The sequence below is a fragment of the Pogona vitticeps genome, chromosome 2 (genome assembly GCF_051106095.1).
Source record: "Pogona vitticeps strain Pit_001003342236 chromosome 2, PviZW2.1, whole genome shotgun sequence".
In the NCBI taxonomy this organism is placed as follows: Eukaryota; Metazoa; Chordata; class Lepidosauria; order Squamata; family Agamidae; genus Pogona; species Pogona vitticeps.
This window is the reverse complement of record NC_135784.1, coordinates 189,812,239-189,837,513: the sequence shown is the minus strand read 5'-3', so window position 1 is coordinate 189,837,513 and position 25,275 is coordinate 189,812,239. Positions and strand designations below refer to the sequence as shown.

The 25,275-nt window shown below is 39.9% G+C and overlaps 1 protein-coding gene across 2 annotated transcripts in view; it reads left to right on the top strand.

Moving 5' to 3' along the window:
* Window positions 1-25,275, top strand: part of KPNA1 (karyopherin subunit alpha 1) — a 34,483-nt gene that overhangs the window by 6,066 nt on the left and 3,142 nt on the right. For both annotated transcript variants that reach the window (XM_072991714.2, XM_078386741.1), the window contains exons 3-13: window positions 445-552; window positions 2,326-2,425; window positions 7,155-7,249; window positions 9,968-10,099; window positions 11,133-11,221; window positions 11,929-12,028; window positions 15,145-15,308; window positions 16,681-16,759; window positions 23,423-23,548; window positions 24,016-24,143; window positions 24,852-25,030. In XM_072991714.2, coding sequence (XP_072847815.1) covers window positions 445-552; window positions 2,326-2,425; window positions 7,155-7,249; window positions 9,968-10,099; window positions 11,133-11,221; window positions 11,929-12,028; window positions 15,145-15,308; window positions 16,681-16,759; window positions 23,423-23,548; window positions 24,016-24,143; window positions 24,852-25,030 — 1,300 coding nt within the window. The remainder of the gene's footprint in view (window positions 1-444; window positions 553-2,325; window positions 2,426-7,154; window positions 7,250-9,967; window positions 10,100-11,132; window positions 11,222-11,928; window positions 12,029-15,144; window positions 15,309-16,680; window positions 16,760-23,422; window positions 23,549-24,015; window positions 24,144-24,851; window positions 25,031-25,275) is intronic.

Sequence of the window (25,275 nt, the reverse complement as noted above, 5' to 3'; positions counted from 1 at the left end):
CAATCTACATTTATTCAAATACAGTCATGTCATCTTCTGGTTGCTGCACAATGGTGGAGGGTGGGGTTTCACTTAACTAGGGCTTATTTTTGGGGTAGGGATTATATTACGAGCATCCTAGAAAATCCTGCTAGAACTTATTTTCAGATTAGGTCTTATTTTCGGGGAAACAGGGTAGATGGATGGATAGATGTATGTATGTATGTTGTGGGATCTTAAAGGCAAACTGTTTTATTTTAATGTGAGCTTTTGTAGACACGTCCATTTCTTTGCTCCTCTTTCTCGCAGTAGAAGATGTGATAGGCCACAGGAATGGACAGTTCTGTGGCTCCTCTTATTGTGATTGATATGTGGTGTATGATTCAGAACTTACAGTTCCCAGTTGTATTATCTAATTGTTGGTGTCATTAATTGTAATTTTATTGTATTTCTCTTTCTTTCCAGTTGTTTAAACGTAGAAATGTTGCTACAGCTGATGAAGAAGGAGAGGAGGAAATTATGTCAGATGGTGGGTTCCACGAAACTCAAATGAATAACATGGAAATGACTTCTGTAAGTAATGGGAAAAGGCCTGACAACTCCTTTCAGGTTTGATTTTTCTGTACTTCAACTTAAAATTTGAGGCTGTGAACACAAACATGCTTCCCTAGAAGAACATTCACTTCTAATTACTTAAATATTGCCAAGCTTAGTATATTTAGTATGAATTTAGCTATTATCTCTAATATTTATATCCCTTTTCAAATTGCTTTATCAGTAGTATTCTGAAAAAACTAGTGGTTGTGGCTTTTTAGTCCACCTCTGGATCTGTTTCTTAAGTTCTGTTTGATTACTTGCAGTGTGTATATCCAGATACCTTGGGCCAATCAGTTTTACTGGATAAATATAAAGGAGGCAAAACTGAAATATTTTGGGTTTCAGTTCCATTGATATTAGCATTCCTCAAATATTTTAAGTGAAGCCTATAGACAGAAGGAGCATACTAGAACAGAGGTTGTCAACCCCCGGTCCTTGGCCTGAGCCGGACCGGGCCGCGGAGACAGACCTCCCGCTCTCCTGCACACACTCCCCTTTCCCACCACTTCGCGCATGCGCCTGAGAGAGTTGTGCATGCCCATGGAGGGGTGCCCTGCCTTCCTCAGAGGCTCAGCCGGTCTGCGGTCCCAAAAAGTTTGGGAACCTCTGCACTAGAAGACTAAAATTTAGACTTTATTACCTGCCATCTTATACTATCTCATTTATTGTATCCCCTCTCATTTTTCTAAGTTATGCTACAGATATATAATTTTTTAAATTTTGTGCATTTTTTTTCTTTCTGTTTAACAGTAAATAATGTTAGTTAATTCACAGAATCTTTTCTCATTCTTGATTAGGATCTGTATGAACTGCAGTAGCATGTGTAGGCCCACAATGTTGTAATGTTTTAAAAGAAATAAGATCATACAGATGAGATATTACATAAAAGATTTGACCTGAGTTTATTACTTGTAGGGTCCTAAGTATGGCAGCAGTTTTGTAACTGGTACTTGGCTCCTCTGCTTATAAAAGCAGTTTAGTTTGCAAATGATTATCATCAAAGATCCACACACATTGGCTGACCTTTGCTGTTTTTTTTTCTGCTGTTCACTTGAACAGTCTGGGGTGCTAAGATGTTGAAGAAAACCTGCCTTTGATGAGTAGCTTTGAAGGGGCTATCATCTGTGCAGAAGTTTCTGTGAAAAGGTGGGAAGCAAAAGAGAAAAATAGATTCTATCATATAGTATGAATGATGTTTTTAAAACACATGCATGCACCATAGTTCCTATAGTCTGTCTGCAGAGATCAGCTCTGTAATGTTATGTTGGTTGATTAAAATAATTAAAGACATTTTAACTAGGCAATTAAAAGTTGTTGATCCATTTTCAAAAACCCCAGGTCACAGGTGGCAACTGATAAGAAAGACATCAGAGGCAGCATCTACTGCAACATAATCTAAAAACAAGGAATATTATTTAAATAAAAGTTATTATATTACTATTAAGACTTGCTACATTTCTGTTATTTCTGTGCTTATTTCATCTCTATCCCATTTTCAGTTACTAAGTATTGCTCAAGGGGGATATAATCATAAAACATACCAAAAAAGCAAAAAAAAAAAAGAGAGAGAGAGAGAGTGTGAGTCATAAATGGTTAAAATCTGCTTTTGTTGTTGGGATTACTTTTCTTGGTCAGCCTCCTTATATTAAGAAGCTCAGAAATATTTTTCAGGGAACAGTGGCTAAAATTTTGCCTTTCAGCTTGAGACAGATATGATTTAATTCATCCCCTCCTCCCTTGGAATTGCAGAGTGCAGTGATCACATCCGATATGACTGAGATGATTTTCTCCAACAGTCCAGAACAGCAGCTTGCTGCTACTCAAAAATTCCGAAAACTTCTCTCAAAAGGTGAGTGCCAAAACTTTTTTCAAAAAAGATATGCTTGCATTATTTATATTCTAATCAAATGGAAGCCGAAATGTTAATGAAAGCTGCTGCTCCTAGCTGGTCAATAGTCTCTTGAGTATCGTATCAGCACCAGTAGCTATTGTGTATCTCTAGCCACAGCTGCTTCTGCTAGGTTCTCTGGCTGGAACTTAGAAGAAGGAGACATGGTTGGAGATACACAATATCTTTACTTGCTCTGTGTGAGCATCCATCCATTGCACAAGCAATGAAGCTTTTTCTGAGGTTGTGCAAGGAGATGCTCAGAACTTCTTTATGCAACAAGGCAATCTCCAGTTTCTGAAACAAAAAGTCAAAAATATTATGGAGCTATGCACAAGCAGGCACATGTGCTCCATGATGAGAACCAAGATTCTGACCTCTACCTCTACCACTGACCAGCTTTCCCATCCCATCCCCAAACTGGCACACCGTCTGCTAAAGATAGTTTTAAAACTAAAATTTCATGCTTTCTTTATGGTTGCTGCTGGACTGCCTGGTTGGGATGGCATTTGGCACAGTGCAGGGATCCATCATGTCTTTCATGGAGGGCAGTTCATCAGGATGGTGTCCATAGACTACTCTTTGATGCAGTTGGCCTATGACAGAGGTGTACAATCTTAGGCCCAGAAGGCGCTATGTGATACTGGCTCAGTCATGGGGGAGGGCATGTATATACAGCCTAGTGATCCTTTTTCAGTACAGAGAGGGACCGGAGAGACTCCTGTCCACTGCCCTTTTCACCTCATCCCTACCCCACAATCCTGTTTTACATTAATCATTCTAACAAGGAAAAGGGATTCTGTATAAATACAGTGGTGCCCCACATAGCGAGGTTAATCCATTCCGGATTAACCGGCCCAATGCGAAACATCGCTATACAGAACGGAAAAACCCATTGGAACACATTAAACTTCATTTAATGTGTTCCAGTGGGGCCCAAAACTCACCGTTCTGCGATGTTTCCCCATCCGGCCGCCATTTTCACGCCCTCAGTAAGCGAGGGCAGGGCGCGAAAACGCTGCACGTGGCCATTTTGGACGTCCGGTGGCCATTTTGGAACCGCCGATCAGCTGTTTAAAAAAATTGCTATGGAAAGCGATTTTCAGCCATAGAAAGCATCGGTATGCGATCGCATTAGCGATCCCAAAAACCGGATCACTATGCGAATTCGTCGTTAAACGGTGCGCTCGTTATGCGAGGCACCACTGTATCTCTAAAGGAGAGAACAAGGGGCCTTTTCTCCCAGCAGTTCTTGTTTGCTCTTCCATCACTGCTAGCAATACCAAGGAGGGACTAGTCTCTGTACTATGTATGTGCTGGAGATCACTCCTGCAAAGGCCACCTTCAGACTTGGTAGGGGGCCTCATGTCACTCCAGCTTTCAGACAGCACATCTGTGACTTACAGTGTCCCTCATGATTTTTGTCTCCTCCTCCACTCTGTTCACCATCTATGTGTGTGTGTGTTTAAAATATTTTAAGCTGCCTTTCTCTTTTAAAAAGTGGCTCACAGCAGTTAAAAGACAGTTTTTAAGCATATAACAGTGAGTGTACAATACTAAAAGGATCAATGAATACAATACCAAAAAAGCAACACCAAAACACATTCAGTGTGGTAAGGTACAACAATTCATTTTTTTAAAAAAAATCCACTCACCAGTCATTCACTCAGGGAAAGTTTGCCTGAAGAGAAAGGTCTTTGTCTGCTTTCAGAAGGACAGTAAAGATTGGGCCATTAAAACATTAAAAGCAATGAGTGGGTTCTATCTGAGCTTTGAGATTCAGGACAACCAATATGCATTGATACTAAATTAAAAGTTTCCTTTTCATCTAAATTCATGTGGGTTCACCAAATATGTATCAGGATCACTAGGAAATAAGCTGTCCTTCTGTTCTCTCAATCTCAGATGGACTAAAATGTTTAGATGAAGGAAGGTTTAAGTTTCTGTCCCAAACCATTTGGATCAAAATTAATATAGCAGGTATAGAAAAATTATGTTTTCCTCATCTTCTAGCTGATAACAGATGATTTTGACTGCAGCAAAAAAATAGGTGAGGCTCAGGTTTGCGGGCCAGAAGCAGAATGAAATAAGGCCTGCATGTCATAGGTTGCCCACCTGTGATCTAAGCCATTTGACAAGATAAGTTGTCTGCATCCAAGCAAAGAAGAAGAGGAGGAAGGCAAGGTTTAGAAAAGTAATTAATTTTGCTAATTTGTGGTTACTAATGCAAAAATATTGATATCCAGTATTCAGCTGAGGAAAAAAAATATACTCCTGCATGTTAGAGAAGTGAGTTAGTATTCATCCAGGATTACTAGGGGGAAAAGATTCAGTTTGAATAGTTACAAAGCAAATGGAGCATTTTGCTAAACAAATCCCAGCCTCATTTATGTGTAAGCATTTGCATTCCCTTATATCAGAGGTAGTCAACCCCCAGTCAGGCCCCCCGCAAGTACTCCCCTCCCCACAGCTGCTGTGCACATGTGTGTGCATGCCAGCACTGGCGTGAGCACTCCCTCACCCCCTCACACATGTGCCTGAGCACCCACACAAAGGGGCGGACGGGCAGGGGCTCCTGCGCATGCGCGAAGGGGTGGGGGAGTGCTCATGCTGGTGCTGGCAGGTGTGCACCCGCTCCCCCACTGCTTCACGCATGTGCCCGAGTGCGCACACATCTGCGCAAGCGTGGGGGCTGCCTCGCCTTCCTCGGAGGCTCAGCCGGTCCATGGTCCCAAAAAGGTTGGGGACTGCTGCCTTATATAGTAAAGGACCTGCTGTGGTATTCTAAAAATGTATGTTGGTATGTATGTGAGAGAGCAGTCATACTGCATTTCTTTTATTGAAGTCTCCATGGAGAGAATATTGAGATTTTAATTTTATCCCATACTGTGTTAAATGTCATTGTTGGACCATTGTTTTTTCTGTGCTCCTCTGATCTGTTAGAAGTATGTGAAAAAATATTATTTTAATTAATATTGCGTGAAGCAGGGGATCCAAAATGCATAACATTGTGATCTCAGTTTGGAGCAGAGTAAGGTCTCAAGGCAATGCTAAAGCAGTTCCAGAACTTCCTGGAATTACAGAAGAAGTAGCATGTTAAAGAGAGAGAGAGAGATAGAAATTCTCAGTGTCTGGAATCTGAAGAGTTACTATACATCAGAGACAGAAATTCCCAATGCTTGCTCCTTCCACTTCTCCCTCTTCCAAAATAAACCATTTAGAGTGGAGGATTGATCACATGAATAAATTCAGACATGATGGTTGAAATTAGCAAGTGTTTCTTAGCTGATACTCTTTAAATTTGTGTATTGTTTCATTTTGATCATCTGTTTAATTGTGTTTTAATATTGTAATGACTTTAACTGTGTTTTAATTGTGTTTATTTTTTAATTATATTCCGAGCTATTTTGAATCACAGGATTGGAAGGAATAAATTAACTAAATAACATTAAATGGGAAAAACAAGCTCTTATGCAGTTTTTGATAAATATTATGAAGCCTTCATTCCTGCCTCCTTATGTGCCTGTAGGGGGTAGTGTACGGCCCTCATATGGATGTGGTGACTCCATTCCCTTTGCATATAGAGCCACAATCTGCTCTTGCTGAACTACACAGACACATGCATATTGAAAGAGTAATTTTGCTGTTGCCCAGCAGCCCTAGATTGAAAAGGAGAGAGACTGAAAGAGAGAGAGAGAGAGAGAATTGCAAGCAGGGAGGGAGGAAAAGTGGAAGGAGGAAAAATGTGGCTCAGATCTAGATCCTCTTAATTAATTAATTTCAGATATTCAAAAAAGGAGAAAAGTATGTAAACCAAGGCAGCGTACATCATTAAAAGATAATATTTGAAGATGCAAATTATGCAAATACTAAAAAGGATCAGACAAATACCACACTAAAAAAGGTAAACAAAAGCAGCACCAAAACACATTCGAAGCAGTAGGGCACAACAATCTACTATATTTAAAAGTCCAAGTCCAGTGCCAGAAAGATGCCATAGTTGATGGTATCAAAAACAGCTGAGAGGTCCAGCAGAACCAACAGGGACAAACTTCCCCTGCCCAGTTCCTGATGCAGGTCATCCACCAAGGCAACTAAAGCAATTTGTGTCCCATAACAAGGTCTGAAGCCAGACTGAAATAGATCTGGATAATCCGTCTCATCTAGGAACCCCAGGAGCTGAGAAGCCATGACTTGCTCCAGTACCTTGTCCAAGAATGGGATATTAGAAACTGGTTGATAATTATTCAGTATTGTGGGATCCAAGGAAGGCTTTTTCAACAATGGTCTTACTATTGCCTTCTTTAAGCATGCTGGGATCCCACCCTGTTGCAAGGAGGCATTCACCACTCTCACAGGTGTTATTTCAGGCAGCACATCTTCTAGCTGCTGTTACTGTTACCCTTTTGCCATATATTTTTCCGGGAAGCAGTCTTTGTTCTTGATCTTCTCGGGATTGATGAAATGTTGCCCTTTAGTTATGTAATCCCAGGGCATTAAACTGGAGAAACTGTGGCAAGCAGGAAAGTAACTTGCTAATCAGTGCATGGTACTGGAGGGCGTTGGTCATATGTAAATAGCTGGTGTCAGTTGCTTAAATATGACTTTATGTTCTGTTCTTATGTAAATATGTAACTTCAGTAGAGGTGGGGGAAACTATAATGTTTCAATTCTTTGCATCTCTAAACAGAGCCAAATCCTCCTATAGATGAAGTCATCAGTACACCAGGAGTGGTGGCCAGATTTGTGGAGTTCCTGAAACGGAAAGAAAACTGCACATTGCAGGTATGCCATACATGTTCCATTTCTCCATTTTTAGAATAGGTTGTGATAATTAAAGTAAATGCGTAAGATGTATGATTGGCTTAGATTCTTGCAGTGAATCTGAAGAAATCATCACCCAGAATCCTTTTGAAAGACCTATATGCACAGTGAAAATTGCACATGCAGTTTGCACTCTGTGGTGGGCTGACCATTGTGTGACAACTCATCATGCAACTGAGGGCATAAACCACTTGTGCAATTATCCCTGTAGGTACAGATATTCCAACAGAATTCTGTCCATCAGGTTGAGTTTTTAGATATAAATGTGAAATTAAAGGAATGCTTTTCAGTTAAGATTAGAAGGCAGTGTTAATTGAGATCTGTTGAGCTTAGATCTGAGTGCTGACCCAACCTCTGTCAGTTTCCTTTAATTTTTTTCCCCAGGGACTGGGAAAATGTATCTCTGCAGTGACATTCTCTAGAGTCTGGGGCTAGCAGAATTCTTAAAGAGCAGACCAATTTAATCCTTACCCCATAGTACAAATTAAAATTTTGAATTGGGGCTACAAAATAGGCAGATTTTAGAGAATGGTGTCATACAGGGACTGAAAGTAGAGATTGCTCCTTTGTGAAGATCGATAAGCTAAGGCTGCAAAATGGGAAGTACTACAACATTTATATAGCACTCCAGGTGTTTAAAGTGGCTCACATTACAGTATTTTGTTGCAGGTTGGCTGGAAGAATACTTTCCCAACCAAACCATTTCACAGCCAGTTAAAAAGGGAGAAACACTCACTTTGAAGGGACTTTCAGTGGCAAAATTAGAGAAAACCAATGAAACAAGTGTTTTCCTCCTTGTTTCAGTACAATTGTCACTGCAATTCAGCTGTATGGTTTGTTGTCAGAATTTGGTAAGAGGGGTGTGGCCTACAGTGCTTGGGTGGGAGGAGGAGCATTGTTCCCCTGGTTTGCTGGTTGCCTATACTTGATCTCTGTGGTTGCCTGTTACACAGGAAGCATTAGAGTGTCTGAGATAGGCGGAAGTATACAAGTTTTTGACTTATAAGTAAAAGACCTTTGGAACATGCACCTGAGAGCTGCCTGGTGAAAACATGGGTGGTCTAAAGAAATGAGAAGGTTGATTATGCTGCCTTCACATGATTACCAAGGACTAGAGCTGTGTGCCACCTCCAAACCCCATACCTTGTCTGAGGATACAGTGGTGCCTCGCTAGATGATTGCCTCGCGGGACAAAAAACCCGCAAGACGATTGGGTTTTGTGATCACTATGGTGCCTCGCAAGACTTTTTTTTCTATGACCATGCTTCGCAAGACTTTTTTTAAGACCGATGCTTCGCAAGACTTTTTTTTTTTGAGACCAATGCATAAGGAACCTCGCAAGACGATTTTTTCACAAGACGATTTTCGCGGAACGAATTAAAATCATCTTGCGAGGCACCACTGTATTTGAAAAGGAGCTTTAGTGATGCCTACACAAAGTGTCTTGCTGTTAGACCCAATAAATAGTAGACCCGTTGATTCAGATGCTCAATGGAAAGTAAACACTTAGGTAATCCCACTGAATCAGTAAATCTGCTTTGTGTAGGTGTTGGAGGGACAGAGCCAGCTCAGGTATTTGATATAGGATGGTGGTTCCAAGAGTGTAACACCTTCTTAGTCTTTGTATGACTTACAGATGAAAGGCTTCATCCAATTTCTGGTTCCAGTTCAAATCTCTATCTACTCAGTTGTATCCTGAGTACATAGAACATAAAGATACTGTACTCCAAGCAAATGGAAGCACTGCCTAGTTGGTGGGAGGTGTGGTGGGATGGTTCTTTTTGCATCAAAACTGAAAAGTGATCAACTAGCTGAGTTCACTGTTGAAGGGAGAAGGAAGACCTTCAAATATAGTAATACATATATCTTGCTTCTTAGTGTACCATTTTTATTTTATTGTTCCTTATTTAAAATATGTATATCCCACCTTCTTTCTCAAAAGATTTCAAGGCAGCTTACAGTGTTAAAACAAACAATGTAAACACTGGAAATAGAGAAGCCAGTGGAACTATTGTTACAAAGGACTTAATGTGATCCCTATAACCGGCTCCAGTTAACAATTTTGTTCCATTGCTGTTGACATACCCTTGTGTCAGCAATCAGAGGGCTGATGGCATTGCAGGAAGCAGAACATAGCTTGCCTGAGTTTATATAATGACTTGATGAGAGAGCAAAATTCCAAATACAGAATTCCACATTTCCAGACTCTTGGCCGCTATATTACACCCACTTGGGCTGCCTTTCTTTTTATTCGGTCAGACTTCTTCAGGTTCAGGAACAGTATTTGTAACATTGAACGGGTGGAGACAGGACCTCTTTTACTTGTGCATATTCTTCAACTTAACAGATGAGGGAGGAGGTGGATCTGTGTTGGTACTATAGAATCTTCCTGCTTGTGGTAGGCAATTTTAAATCAATACTAATTGTAACTTATTCTTCAGCTTGTGTAACTCTGAGAGATGATCTTATGCACAGAGCTGCATATAGAAAGCATATGGGTGGAATGGAAGAAGGAAAGATGTTTAATACATCTATTGAGTCAGGCTGGGAAACCCATTTTGTCTGTGTCTGTTGCCATTTGGCCACCTAGCACATGGCTGTGCAAATCCAGGTAGGTTTGATCATCATGTTTTGTACAAATGGCTACTGTGAAAAAAATGTCATTTTTTCTTGTTCCAGTTTGAGGCTGCTTGGGTACTGACTAACATCGCCTCTGGAAATTCCCTTCAGACTCGGATTGTGATCCAAGCAGGTGCTGTTCCCATTTTCATAGAACTACTCAGCTCAGAATTCGAAGATGTACAAGAACAGGTTAGTGTCTCAAGAGACAAAATCATAGAGGATGTAATACAGAAAGAATTAAAGCTTTTATTAGGCAAGCAGAAAACAGAAAAACAGAATCTGTGAATTGCTGTGGTTTTTTTATTCCCTTTTAAATATGTGTTGCTGTTCTGTGCCATCACGTTGGAACCCTAATAGGACTTTCTAGATACATGAGATATTTAAGGAGTAGCTTTGCAAGTTTCAGTAATCCAGTGATTTTCCATGGCAGAGCAGGGATCTAGTCTATCACACTATCCACTACACCATACCATATCATAGGATATATTGGCCAAAATCTAGCGGGTGTAAATTCATACTGGTGAAAGCTAATTATGTAATCAACTGGCATTGGTAAAATCTAATTTAAATTAATTAAATGCTTCCTATTCCCCCATTTTAGGATCTGAGGTTCCCTAGAGCTCTCTTTTGCTCCGGAGAAGCCTTTGGGAACCTCAAGATGTAGGGAGAAGCCTTTAATCACCAAAAATCACTGCCAGATCCTGCAGCAGATTTTCCTCCAGGTCCCTCCAGGTCTGCAACTGTGATTTTGTTTTCCATACTGCTGGATGAGATCTGTAGAGTAGAATGAGATAGGCTTTCTAAGTATCTAGATAATACAGCCAAAGAACTGTGTATAGAATTCTGGTATAAATCCATCTGAACTGGAGTTTTCAGTAATTCCTTCATCCCAAAGTTGCACATGGCATTATCTTTATTTTCTCTTTGGCGCTGTATTAAAAGCTAAATAAATATTTAGTATAATTCATGGTTGCCATTTTATGATGGCATTTTATTATATTTTATTGCTCCACTGTGTGTTGACTTTTTAAAAAATTCAGATTTATTGTTTTTAGGTTTGATTTAATTATTTTATGGTATTCCATTCTGGCGTCATTGCTGATGAGTGGTCTTCAAATATTATTTAATAAATATGATTTTTGTTGTTGTTACTGGAATGCATAAGACAAAGGATTATTTTCTAAGAAATGTGACCCAGTCTCTGTCTCTTCCTCCTCCTCAGGCTGTTTGGGCTCTTGGCAATATTGCGGGAGACAGTACTATGTGTAGAGACTATGTGCTTGACTGCAACATCTTGCCCCCTCTATTACAGTAAGTTTTACAAGCTTATAATCATGCTTATTAGCAAGGGCAGTGTAGACATTTTATGTAAAATGATTCTGGTAGCTAACAAAGCCAACTAGAACTACAGATTCCAAGTTCTGGTCTGAGGGCCCTTGGTGCAGCCTATTTGCTTTGACACAAAGTGGATGTGGATCTGGTCTGCGGTAGGATGGGAGACCCATGTGAGGATCTCAAGTATAACACCCGGAATTTCATATTGTAGGATAGATCGAACATAAATTTAGTAATTTTTGAGAATAAAATGATAATAACCCAGAAAGGAGTCTCTCTGTGTATCTGTCGTGTATCCTAGAGACCGTAGATCAACGAGTAAACTAATAAGAGATGTTCGTCACTCTGTGGCTGCACCTTGTGGTTTTACAGCTGATGTTCATTGCTGTCATGTTTTTCATTGAGAATAATGTATGGGGGGAAGTATTGCTTCCTTTGCCATTCCTCATTAACAATAGGTACCTTAATCGTACAAATAAGGGGTATCTTTCTGATGTCATCTCCTCCTTTCCTAACCCCATATCCTGCCACTACCAGTGCAACAATCTGTGTTCTATGTTCATGTCAATAGTAACAATCATTAAACTTTGGGGAATGATATAGAAATCTAGGATTTTAACTACTTCTTGATTTTATTTCACTTTTAAGATGTTGTGAACTTTTTAAAAAATTGTTATTTTCAGACTACTTTCCAAACAGAACCGCCTGACCATGACTCGGAATGCCGTGTGGGCACTCTCCAATCTTTGCAGAGGGAAGAACCCTCCTCCAGACTTTGTTAAGGTAGGAACATAGTTGACTGCAATGCACGCTTTCTAAAGACACTTTCAGGTGTCTGAAAGATGGCCTCATGTTTCCTGACTGCCTCAACTATAGTATACATAGATCTGCAGAAGAGTTTTCATCCTGCTTGATGGCATTGCACTTTTTCTGCATTTAGATTCCCCCGTATTCTGCCCATGTGGGATGAGTAGGAAGCAAAAGAGACAATTCAGATGATCAGCCATTTTTAAAGCTGTGTTTTCCAGTCAGTTTCTTTTAAAAATCAGTTGTTTAATATGCATGATTTATTTAAGTTCAGTGTGATTGGTGATTTCCTGCTACACTTGAAATATACATTTAAAGTAAAATATTTCAAAAGTGTCTAACATGAGTGCTCTAACGCAAGAAAATGTAACTACAAACATGCAAACTAGAAAGGCAAGGGATCTGATTCATTTAATTAGCATCTGCTAAAATGTCCAGCAATTTTCCTCCATGAGGAGAATGGACCTAATAGAATGGTCTTCCCCCAGAAGTGCTGGATCCAGTTGGATTCCAGAATGCCTTTGAGGGTCTTTCAGCTGATCTGGTTGGCACGCCTGTCGAATCCCAGTTCACCAAGACAATAAACATGTCCCCAGTCTTGGTTTGCCTATACTGGCTCTCTGTTAGTTTCTGTGCCCAGTTCAAAGTGCTAGTGCTGACCGGTAAAGTCCTTGATGGTTTAGGACCTTGATATTTGTCAAAATGCCTCCCTGCACCCCCCCCCCAAAAAAACAGCCACCTGTTTTACATGCTGCTCCCAAACCACAGTGTTAAGTGTGGTCATATTGCAAGAAGCCAAAAAGATGACAGTGAGAAATCAGGCCTTCTCAGTGGTGGCCCCTACTGTTCCCCTAATCTGTGGAATAAACTTTCTTCTGAGGTGTGCCAGGCTCTGTCCCTCCTGACCTTTAGGAAATTACTAAAGACACAACTTTATAAAGCAGCCTTCAAGAACATAACCCCTACTGTTTTGAACGTTTAATTTTTAAATGTAGAGGGTTTTTTGTTTTTGTTCGTTTATTTGAATTGGTCATCTCAGTATTGTTTGGTTTTGTGGGTGGGAGGGTGTCTGGAAGGTGGGTGGGGGTTTTCCAGTCTGTTTTGTAAACCACCCAGAGTAGTGGGTATTGCGAAGTAGGGTAGTATACAAGGTAAGCAATCAAACAAACCATTAATATGCTTGCAAGTCAAGCGTCAGCAGCTCTCATAGGTATATGGCTCATTTTTTCTGCTGGCCAACTGATCAGGGACAGGGCCCAAGCCAAAAAAAGGTGTGACCTAGGCTGATTGTTTACATTTAAGTGTCTAAGCACTACTCTGGGAGGCTAACAAATGTTAAAACACAACTACCCAGTCCTGCCCACAAGGACATAAATAAGACATAAGACATAAGACATAAGAAATTTATTTGTCATTGCGCTCACAAGTGGGTGCAACGAAATGAGGTGCTCTTCCCCAAGGTGAATAAAGAGAACTAATAAACATTAATAATCCAGGATGTCCAAAAAAAGGGGAAAAACTGGATGGCAAATCAAAATCAATAGTCAGTTCAATAATAATAATAATAATAATAATAATAATAATAATAATAATAATAATAATAATAATAATAATAGACTGTTTACTTTTTTCATGTCAACATACGTATTTTATTATGCATTGTTCTTAAATTGTTTTGTACACTTCCCCATCCTACTAACACCCACCACTATATTTTTGAGTCCTCAATTTTTATTTATTTCCCTTTTTGCTCAAGCTTATATTTCATATATTCCTTTTTCTAGCCCCCTTCCCTAGCCATGCAGTCATACCACTTACTGTTTTAAGTTGTACTAAATCATGCCACTGATTTTGTTATTGCTTAGTATGCACACGGCAGCAGCCCAAACCAGCACTGATAGCAGGCTGCAATATGCTAAATGAGTGTCCATCATCACCACCACCAGAGTTTTGTCAGAGTAAAATGGAAAAAGGGAATTCACAGTTTGCTTTATATTTGTAGTGAAAACCAAAGAGGTTTGAAGACTGTTATTTCATTTTTCAGTAGAGACTGTGTCATCTTTTCATCTGGTATCTTTATAATTCTGAAACAAAATACTGCATTTCTTTTGCAGACCAGTTAATGACTGATCATTTTACATTCATGGTTGCTGTAGGTTTTTCAGGCTGTTTGGCCATGCTCTGGAGATTTTTCTTCCTAACATTTTGCCAGTCTTTGTGGCCGGCAGCTTCAGAGGACAGGAGTTAGAACTCTGTCCGTGTTCACAGGAGTTCTAACTCCTGTCCTCTGAAGAACCTACAACAACCATTGGATCCCGGCCATGAAAGCCTTCGAGAATGCATCACTTTGGGAAAATATGAAAATAAAAAATGACTTCACGTGGTGGATATATTCTTGCAGCCTTTTAATTTTAACGTGACACTTACCTTACAGTGTTCACAGTTTAAAATACAGTGGTGCCTCGACTTGCAAAATTAATCCGTATTGGACCGGTGGCCATAACTCAAAAATTTTGTAAATTGAAGCACCAATTCCCATAGGAATGCAATGAAAACCAATTAATCTGTTCCAGCCAAAGGAAAAAAATTCCCGGGCTTCCAAAGCTGCACCCGCTGTCCTCTGCCTCCTGTCCCTGCTGCCCTCTGCCTCCCGTCACCGTAGGGTGCAGCTTTGGAAGCCTGGGAAGCTGATAGCCGTCCCAACCTCCATGCCCGCTGCCGACTTCCCGGGCGTCCAAACCCCCTCCACTGCCCTCAGTCTCCCACCCCCGTTGCCCTCTGCCTCCTGTCCCCACGGGGACAGGAGGCGGAGGGCAGCGGGGGCGACTTTGAATTTCGTGCCCTTTCCCCCTGCCTTTCGTAGGTTGAAGCTCCGTCCGCAAGTCAAACCAAAAATTTGTGGTTGGAGCGTTTGGTCCCTCGAAATTTTTGAGTAGGGACATTCGTAAGTCGAGGCCCCACTGTAGTGCTCTTTATTTTTATACAAGAACTGACTCTTTGAGTCTTCCACAGTTGGAAATCTGTTTGTAAATCATTTTAAGATGTACTTTTTGGATTCTGTTAATTTTTCTAACACACACATTTCTTTATAGGTGTCTCCCTGTTTGAGTGTGCTTTCCTGGCTGCTCTTTGTCAATGACACAGATGTACTAGCAGATGCATGTTGGGCACTGTCATACCTGTCTGATGGACCTAATGATAAAATTCAGGCTGTGATTGATGCTGGAGTGTGTAGAAGACTTGTGGAGCTGCTGATGTAAGAATTTCTCTATAATTACATTGTTTTGTAATCATACACCCAAGCACAACAGAGTGAAGTGCAGAGGAGAAGGAATAGATCCTGCTTGATAGGAAGAACTGTGAGATACAAAATGGGAGTTTATGCCACATACAGACCACATGGTATCAGTTGTTGTACAAATAGTGCATTATCCCAAGTGCACATAATGCATACAAAATATTTCTAGCATTTTAAATGTTATATGACTAGTTAGCCAGTGACTTTGCAAGTGATATCCCCATTGCAGAATCTGGAATTAACTGGTTCTGGAATGTAATCAGGTGTGAACAAATTTAGAAAGAGATTTCAGGAAGCTTTTTTGATGCATTCTGGTAAAGTATCTCTGTTGATCTCTATGTATTTGATGTAGTCAATAAATGATTCGGTAGGAAACTAACAACAATTAAAGAAACAGTGCTTTGATTATGATTAAACATAATCTTACATTCTAGATGATGACAAACAAAAATTAAGGAAGTTCAGAAAAAATATTAGCATCTGTTTTTCTTTTTTCTGTTTGTGAGTTTCCCAAAAAACGAAGTCTGATACAATCATAGCAGGAATCTATCTGCTTTTGTGTGTCTGTGGGTGCTTGTTACATGTTATGCTCTTTTTTAAAAAAGAAAACAAAACCCTGTTTTAAAAAGGATTGCATCCGCTGATTCATGTACATGTGGAAACTGGACCAGTATCCCTTAGTTAGATGGTGCAGATATAAAAATGTGTGGGTAGTCATGGCAACAGTCTGCAAGGAACAGCAACACAGTTAAGACTTACAGATACCAATATCATATCTAAATAAGTTGTTCTTCATGTCTAAATTAGTTCTGCTTCTTCCACAAAGAAGTCTCTGGTGGTTCTTATTACTTCAGGTGTTGGGACTTGTTCTGCAGTGGGAAATTGTGTTTTGTTCATGCATGTAGGTTGCATGCAATCTATTCACCTGCTTTGCTACATTGCATTTGTACAATAGGTTCTTAAGGAGCATAACAATTCTGGCTTCAGTTCTATGATGACAATATTGCAGGCATTAGCATTTTAATCATGGGAGAACATTTTTAAAAAATTCTAGGATATAGAACAATGCCAGAAATTTTAGAAGCTTAAGTGCACCAAAACATTACTAAGAGATAAAAGATGAATAGAAAACTTTACATACTAACATATACTAAAACAACTGAATAAAGAATATTTTTCTGGCTTTTCTGTATTTTAAACCGCCAGAATGTTTTAAAAGTGAGGTTTATTGGCCATGTTTGCAGTCTGAGCATCCCCGTCATTGCGGAGCAAAGGACTGCCCATAAAACAGCATGTGAACCTGTTACTAAAACTTTACTTCTCCTTCTAGGCACAATGACTACAAAGTGGTATCCCCTGCCTTGCGAGCAGTTGGGAACATTGTTACAGGGGATGATCTCCAGACCCAGGTACTTTGCTTGTTGGAATTGTGTTTGCTAATTTCACAGTCAGGAAGCAGTTGTTTAGAAGCAAATCCTTTTTCAGTCTTCAAACCTGAGAGCTAAATGTGTGTTTTATTGCCCCGAGACAAAGTGATTTGTTTGAACATGATTCAAATTTCATTGCCTTAGAATCCTGTATTCAGAAAAAACGTCTCAGTCCTAATCCTTGATGTTTGTGCCCAGTAGCCTCTGTGTATTTTTCTTTTGTTTCCAAATTCTGGGATATATCTGTATCTTTGGAATGCTCAAGATGTAGTTTAGTTACCTATACAGTTTCATAAGTGAATCATATCATTTGTTAGCATTGAAAAATTGTTTTATTTTTCATACCTCTATATCCGCGATTCGGAAAAGGTTGGGGACCACTGCTCTATATTTCAGTATATATGCAAGTAGAAGTGTCTACGCGTAGGAAGAATGTATCTGAACGGAACTTAAGCATGACATGGAGGGAAGGACTCTTTTCTCTTACAGAGGTCTAATAACAGTAATGGAGTGCTTTGGCTTGGTAAAAAAAGCCTCTGAAATGGAAGAGTAGAAATCATGGTGTGTGACCTGCCCAGCAACTGCTGACAACTGCTGCTCTGTTGCTTTGACGCATTAAAGGGTAGCTCATATACAGTGGTGCCTCGCATAGCAAGGTTAATCCGTTCCAGATTAACCTTCGCTATAGCGAAACATCGCTAAACGGAATTTAAAAAGCCATAGAAACGCATTGAACTTTGTTCAATGCGTTCCTGTGGCTTTAAAACTCACCATTAAGCGATGTTCCTCCATAGCGCCGCCATTTTCGCGCCCTCGGTAAGCGAGGGCAGGGCGCGAAAATGCAGCGCGGACCTTCCGGCGGCCATTTTGGAACCGCCGATCAGCTGTTCTCCCCCGCTTCGTTATGCGATATTCGCTAAGCGAAAAAACACCATAGGGGCCATCGCTGAGCGAATGCTCCAGCGATGGCACAGAGCCCCTCGTTAAGCGATTTAATCGCTCAACGGGGCGCTCGTTAAGCGAGGCACCACTGTATTGAGAATATGTGTGTCTTTATCCACTGTTCATCTTTTGCTGTCTAAAATTTTGAGAAAATTTTGATGGGATGAAAAATGTTGGTCATTTTTCATCCCATCACACACTATTTCATTTTCTCCTTTTACTTTAGAACAGTAGTCCCCAACTTTTTCAGAACTGTGGACCAGTTGAGGGGGCAGCGTCCATGCGCAGTGGGGCGGGGGCACCCCCACACTCGCGGGGGGCGTGGCACATTCACAGATGGGCATGACGCGCTTGCGGGTAGGTGTGGCGCTAATGCGCAGGTGAGTGTGGTGTGCTTGCAGGTGGGCGTGGCACGCTCAAGGGTGAGGGGCATGCTTGTGTGCCACGCCTACCCGCAAACACCCCCCCTTCAACTGTGCATGCGCGCAAGCAAGTCACGCCCACCATGCATGCATGCACGCAGGGGGCAGGAGATCTGTCTCCGCGGCCCGGTCCTGCGAAGCCCACGGACTGGTACTGGGCTATGGACCAGGAGTTGGGACCCCCTGCTTTAGAACATAGATATTCCCATTGAGTTCTGAGCATGGTCCCCTTTGTGAATGTGAGACTTTAGATCAATCTTTAGAGCATAGCAGCATGGCCATTAAAATTTTAAGAATAAATGAGATGACTTTCTCATTTGTTTCTCTTGTAAGATAAGCATCTGCATTTTTAAGCATAAAAGGTAACCTGAGAATTCTCTGCATGCTTTTCATTAAAATATTTTCATATGGATTTATGACTCGTAAGTACATAGAGATCATTTGGATATGCAGCTAGAAACATTTTGAGTCCTCAAGTCGTAAGAAGATCAGTTTGATGGCCTTTCCAGTCCAAGGATTTATTCCTGACAAATTCGTGTTGGTATCTAGTTATCACGGCATTGTTTTCAAGGTGCTTGCAAATTGACCAGTTTATAATTGGCTCCAGAATTTTCCCTGGGTTTAAAGTCATGCTGACAGCTCTGTAGTTTCCAAATTCCTCCTTTTTAACCTTCTTCCAGTCATCTGGCACTTCACCCATCCTCCATGATTTCAAGAAAATAATAGTCAGTGGTTCTGAGAGTTTGCCAGCCAGCTCCTTCAGTACTCTTGGATGCAGTTCATCCAGCCCTAGAGATTTGAAAAAGGCATTCTTTGTCTAAAGATAGCTGTTAGGTATTCTGTGAGAAAAACAACTTCATCATTAATTTAATATGTATTTTAGAGTCTTGTTCCCAGTTTCTTTCTATGAAACCCGGATATTTTCAAGTGACTAGCACAGTGTTCTCATGGGTAAAATAAAACACAAATCTCTCATTTCATTTATAACTCATGAAAACCAGTATGCTGTTTGCAGCTTTTGTAGCGACAACACATCACTGAGTCACTTTCAATTTGTGATAAGTAGTGTAATTCCTCTTTTGCTTTTCACCCTAGATAGCCTGTATCTAAAGGCATAAAGCTGCCTTGTAGCAGCATTTTACTTTTCACTTCGTTGGACAGCACACGACTGTCCCTTTCATCCTTATAATGTTCTCTCTAATGTTTTATTACCAATATATTTCCACATGAAAATATAAAAATAGGCTTAAGTCTTCATTGTAGTAACTAAACCAATAATCATATTGGCTATCCTCATGAATTCATATATACCTACTATATCTGACAAACTACAGAAAAAGAATTGATAGTATATCCAGCTATAGTCATATTTTTTAAAATACTGTGTTGATAATTGACTTCCTATTGATTGAATAGATCAAATGTAAGAATTGCAAGAGTACCAAAATTCATTGTAGTTTAAAGTTCCCTGTTTGCCCTCTGTTTCAAGTACTGAGGTTCCTTAGGGATCCCTTTCAAAATAGAGAAGCCTTTGGGAACCGTGGAAAGGCAGTGGGAGCCTTTAATTTCTGAAAATCACTCCCACCAGTTCCAAACCCAGTAACGGGACTGGTGACCGGGATTTTCAGATAGTAAAAGTTCTCACTTCCCCACCATAACCAGGCTTCCACAGATTGAAAGAGTTCCCCCGAGAGCCTTGTAACCTGAGATGTTTGGGAATAGGAAACTTTAAATTAAAGATTAATGTCTGTAACCTGTGGAGTTGCACAACAGAATTTCAGCCATTATGTACAATTTGTTTCTGACTTATTTTTTTTACAGAAGAAAGCCAATCTCTTTTGCAGATCTGATTTTCAATTATGATCTTTCTTCATAACCCATAAATCAAAACAACACCATAATCCAAATACTTTATTGCTTCATAGCCAATCAGGCTGTGTGGATAAACAAAAATTAAACTGCTCTTGAAAGGTAGTATTTCTCATCTAATACAAACAGTCAGAAAAGCATAAAATGGTAAAATAATAAAATAAGCATTCTCAAACAAATATCAAGTAGTAAGGTTAACTTGAAGAGATTCTGAAGCAGGCAATGAGTTCTGTCTCCCCCTGACTCATTTAACAAATTCAGCAGTCCTACGTATAGGGTATGTAGTAGTCTGTGGCAGCTAGCAGAAATAAAACTGTACATAAAGGGGAGCTGTTATTTATCCCAGTTGTTAAGGATTTAAGATATTGAGCCTCCAAATCTGCCTACAGAGGACATTCTGTTAGAAAATCTTCCATGTTCTTCTCCCTTTTAAAGCATCCTTCTGGTCAATATCTACTTGTGCCATGTTAGTCCATATAACATCCATGAATCTCTTCCAACTGCAATGAGTTAAATCTGCATTTAGTTAGCAGTAGTCTCATCTCATGTGAGCTAATGAGGAACAAATATGGGAGCACCAAAAGGCAAGAAAAAGCCTTTGTATATCGTTTTGGAGTGGCGGCTCACCACAGATGCCATGGTAGTCTGAATATCAGTATCCTGTAATCTTTCAATTTCTTCTCAAGCAGCCTCATATCCTATCCTACAGAGGTAGGATGGGGAATAACCCAATTTAGATATAATTCTGGATATATTAGCTGTCCAAAAACAACATAATCCTGCTCAGGTCATTTACTTACGAACTTTAAGAAGCATTTTTATCTCTCCTGCCAAGGTATGAATAATACTGTTAATTAGCACAGAACCCAGAGAAGAGCCTTTCTAAGCGGTAGCATACTAGTCTTTTTTTACCAAGCCCAATGAAGGGTTTTGAAACAGTTTAAAAACTAAAAAATGCATGATGTCACAGGATTTTGAAGAGTCAATTTTATCAAATGTGTTCCTTCAGTGGTAAAACAGTTGGCTCCCTACTTAGGATGGCATTCTTAAGAGGTACAGTGGTGCCTCGCTTAGCGATTGCCTCGTTTAACGATGTATTCGCTTAGCGATGAGGTTTTTGGAGTGATTTTGCGCTCTGTTTAACGATGTTTTTTATGGGGAAAATTCGCATAGCGATGTTTGGGACCTTGCCTCACTTAGCAATGACAGTTTTAGGTCCCCTGTTTCGCTTAGCGATGTCCCGTTTTCGCTATTTTTAAAGTGTCTTAAAAGGTTAAAAAACAGTTTTAAATGTTTGGGATCGTTAGTGCACCTTCTAAAACGTGTGCAAACTTAATTTGGCTTTGTTCTGACTCTTCGTTAATTTTTGGACAATTTTTCCCCCCATTGAAATGCATTGAACCTAAGTTTGACAGCTGTCAAACGGGCAGTTCAATGCATTCCAATGGGGGAGAAAAGAATTCACCAAAAATTAACGAAGACTCGGAAACTGTTTTAAATGCTTGGATTCGTTAGAGCACCTTCTAAAACGTGTGCAAACTTAATATGGCTTTGTTCTGACTCTTCATTAATTTTTGGCGAATTTCCCCCCCCCCCCATTGAAATGCATTGAACCCGATTTTGACAGCTGTCAAACCTGCAGTTCAGTGCTTTCCAATGGGGGGGAAATTCACCAAAAATTAATGAAGACTCAGAACAAAGCCAAATTACAAGGTGCTCTAACGAATCCAAGCATTTAAAACAGTTTCTGACTCTTCGTTAATTTTTGGTGAATTTCCCCCCCCCCATTGGAAAGCATTGAACTGCAGGTTTGACAGCTGTCAAAATCAGGTTCAATGCATTCCAATGGGGGAGAAAAAAATTCACCAAAATTAACGAAGAGTCAGAACAAAGCCAAATTAAGTTTGCACACGTTTTAGAAGGTGCACTAATGATCCCAAGCATTTAAAACCGTTTTTGAACCTTTTAAGACACACTTAAAATTGCAAAAACGGACATTGCAAAACCATTGGAATGCATTGAATAGGCTTCAATGCATTCCAATGGGGGATACATTGTTTCGCTTAGCAATGTTTCCTATGGCCATTTTCGCTTAAGGGCGGTAATCCGTTCCCATTGGAACGGATTAACCGGTTTTCAATGCATCTCTATGGGAAAACGTGTTTCGCTTTGCGATGTTTTCCCATAGCGATGTTTTTTTTTTAACCAATTAACATTGTTAAGCGAGGCACCACTGTATTAGTCTATTAACAAATGGCTACAGTACTCTGTACATACTGGCAAACCTACCCTTCATTTCCTTAACTTGTGCAGAAGCAGCTCTAATGAGTTTTTATCAACAGGCTTGTTTCGAAGTGCATAACCTAATCAGAGAATAAAACTTAGATTTTCTAGCATAGAGTCATAGAATAATTGAGTTGGAAGGGGCCTATAAGGCCATCGAGTCCACCTCCCTGCTCAGTGCAGGAATATAAATCAAAGCAGGTCTGACAGATACTTGACCAATTTTCTCTTCAATGCCTCCAGCATTGGAGCACTCACCACCTCTCAAGGTAATGGATTCCATTATTGTACTGCTCTAACACTTAAGATGTTTTTCCTGATAGTTGGTCTAAATCTGGCTTCCTGTAGCCCATTATTATGTATCTTGCACTCTGGAATGATGAAAGCATAATATTTTTCCTTTTATACTCTTCTTGAGTACTTGAGATGTGGATCATCTAGATCAGTGGTTCTCAACCTTGGGTCGCCAATATGTTTTTCGACTAAAACTCCTAGAAACCTTCATCATTAGCTATGCTGGCCAGGATTTCAGGGAGTTGCAGTTCAAGAATATCTGGGGACCCAAGGTTGGGAATCACTGATCTAGATGAACTGTCCTGAAATTTTCTGACGTATCTAAGCTGTCTGTAATTCTTATTTTAGCTGTCATTCTTATTTTATCCGGAATGCTTACCACATCATCTCTGACAAGGGGCAGTGTTCACTTTTCTCAAAATTCTGACATGAAAGCTGTATTTAGTCAGTCAGCTTTCTTCATGATTTCTAGACTCCCACACCCCATTCTGCATTTTTGAGCTACACTTATCTTTCAGATGCACATAAAAAACAAGGCTCTTCTACTGCTGCTTCTTCTGCCCCTTGCATTCTCATGTTGTTTTAGCCTTTCTTCTTTTAACTTATGCCAGCTGTGAAGTTATGTTCCCCTTTATTCCTTTAAATTTTGGACTCTTCTTTAAAATACTTCCTTGATTTTACATTGGCAAAAGTCTGTTTTTACACACAAGTCCTTGTGTTTCAATGGGTGCTTGTCTTTCTTATGTCTCTTCAAGCTAAGTGTGCAGGAAATTTGAGAACTGCCTTCAGTGAATATTATCCCAAATGAATCTCTCTCTGTCCCTCAAAACCACAGGTAATACTGAATTGTTCAGCCCTGCAGAGTTTACTACACTTGCTAAGCAGTCCTAAAGAATCAATTAAAAAAGAGGCATGTTGGACAATATCAAATATCACAGCTGGAAACAGAGCGCAGATTCAGGTAACTAAGCTGGCTGTATCAGAAATATTTTGACCAGTATAAAATCAGATCCCAGGTCTGTAGACTTTCCTCTCCTGCTTCAGTTTTTTATAGATTTTTTTGATAAACTTCATAAATTCAGTGTTTGAACTAGAAAAGCTTTAGAAGAGCAACTCTATAACTATTCTTCTGTTAAATTGTTAGGCAGTTTTGAAAAAGCTAATCAGCAAAACTAGTGTTTGATGAAGTGGACATTACATTAAAAACATAAGTTAGCCTTTAAGGTGTCAACAGAACTTGCTTTCCATGACTAGAACAGCTGGTGAATTCCTTTTCTTCTGCATTTGAGATGATCTGTTGATCTAGTCATAAATATAAGTGATCACAGAGCAATCTTTTGCTTGAGTAGCAGTGTGTCAAATCAGTATATTGAAATAAACAAGTAATCCTGAATGTTATATGCTATTAAAGCTATATTTATTCTTCAGACTGTCATAGATGCCAACATTTTCCCAGCTCTCATAAATATTTTGCAAACTGCTGAGTTTCGAACAAGAAAAGAAGCAGCTTGGGCTATTACCAATGCAACATCTGGTGGCTCTGCTGAGCAGATCAAGTAAGTAGCCACAAAGTGCTCAAAATTAATATGAAGAATACACAAAAGTTATGTTGAGATTTAGTAGCTTCATATTTCTCTCCCACCATGCCAAACAAGAGATGGGATCCTTTTCGTTAACATTATACAACATGATTTATATTACTAGTGTGGTCTCTTTTTTAGTTGCTTATTAGATTCACATATTGCCTTTCTCTCATAAATGGAACTCTAGATGACTGAGAATAAATAATAAAAGAACAGCATAACATTTTAAGAACAATTTTGAAACATGCAGTAAAAGGAAAAATATAGCATCCTCCCAGTTAAAAGCCCAAGAAATTGTCAAAAGCTTACTTGGCTAACTAGATTTTTGCCAGGTGGCAGAAAGAACAAGGAAGAAGCCACCCAAGTTTCCTTCAGAATCTGAGACTGCCATGGCTTAATTTCTTTGAACAATTAGTCAGATTCCTTGTACTACTACTACTAATAATGGCACGCACACACCCCCCAAAAAACCCACCATCCGTTGCTAAGCATGAGTAAATGGATCACTGTTCCATCCTAGCAGATGCTTCTTAACAGACACCCAGGGCATCTTGCTTAAGCCATTTTTATTATATCTTTCAGAGTTCTTAAGGTGACTTAAACAAGATTCACCCAAGCAGTTCCATTTTGTGATACAGTGTCCTTTAGTTGTTTTGATTCTCCATCCATTATGATTTTCAGATATTTGGTAGAACTTGGCTGTATCAAACCACTCTGTGATCTTCTCACGGTGATGGACTCGAAGATTGTGCAAGTAGCACTGAATGGGCTTGAAAATATCCTGAGGCTTGGCGAGCAAGAAGCCAGGCGAAGTGGCACTGGCATTAATCCATACTGTGCGCTCATTGAGGAAGCCTATGGTAAGGAGAAGTGGCGATGGGTGGCTACAGTCTTACTCCTCATAATTCCAAAGGAGTTAATTCTTCTGTTTAACCTGCAAGCCTCAAGTGCTACAGTGGGCAAAGCTTAAAGATCTTCTAGTCAGTTTTGCAAAGGCTGTGGAGTTTACAGAGTATTTCATTTAACATTTTGGTACTTCATTCTGCACTCAGTAAGTGACAGCTGAAGTCTCTGAGGCTATAAGGGAAACAATGAGTCCAGCTTA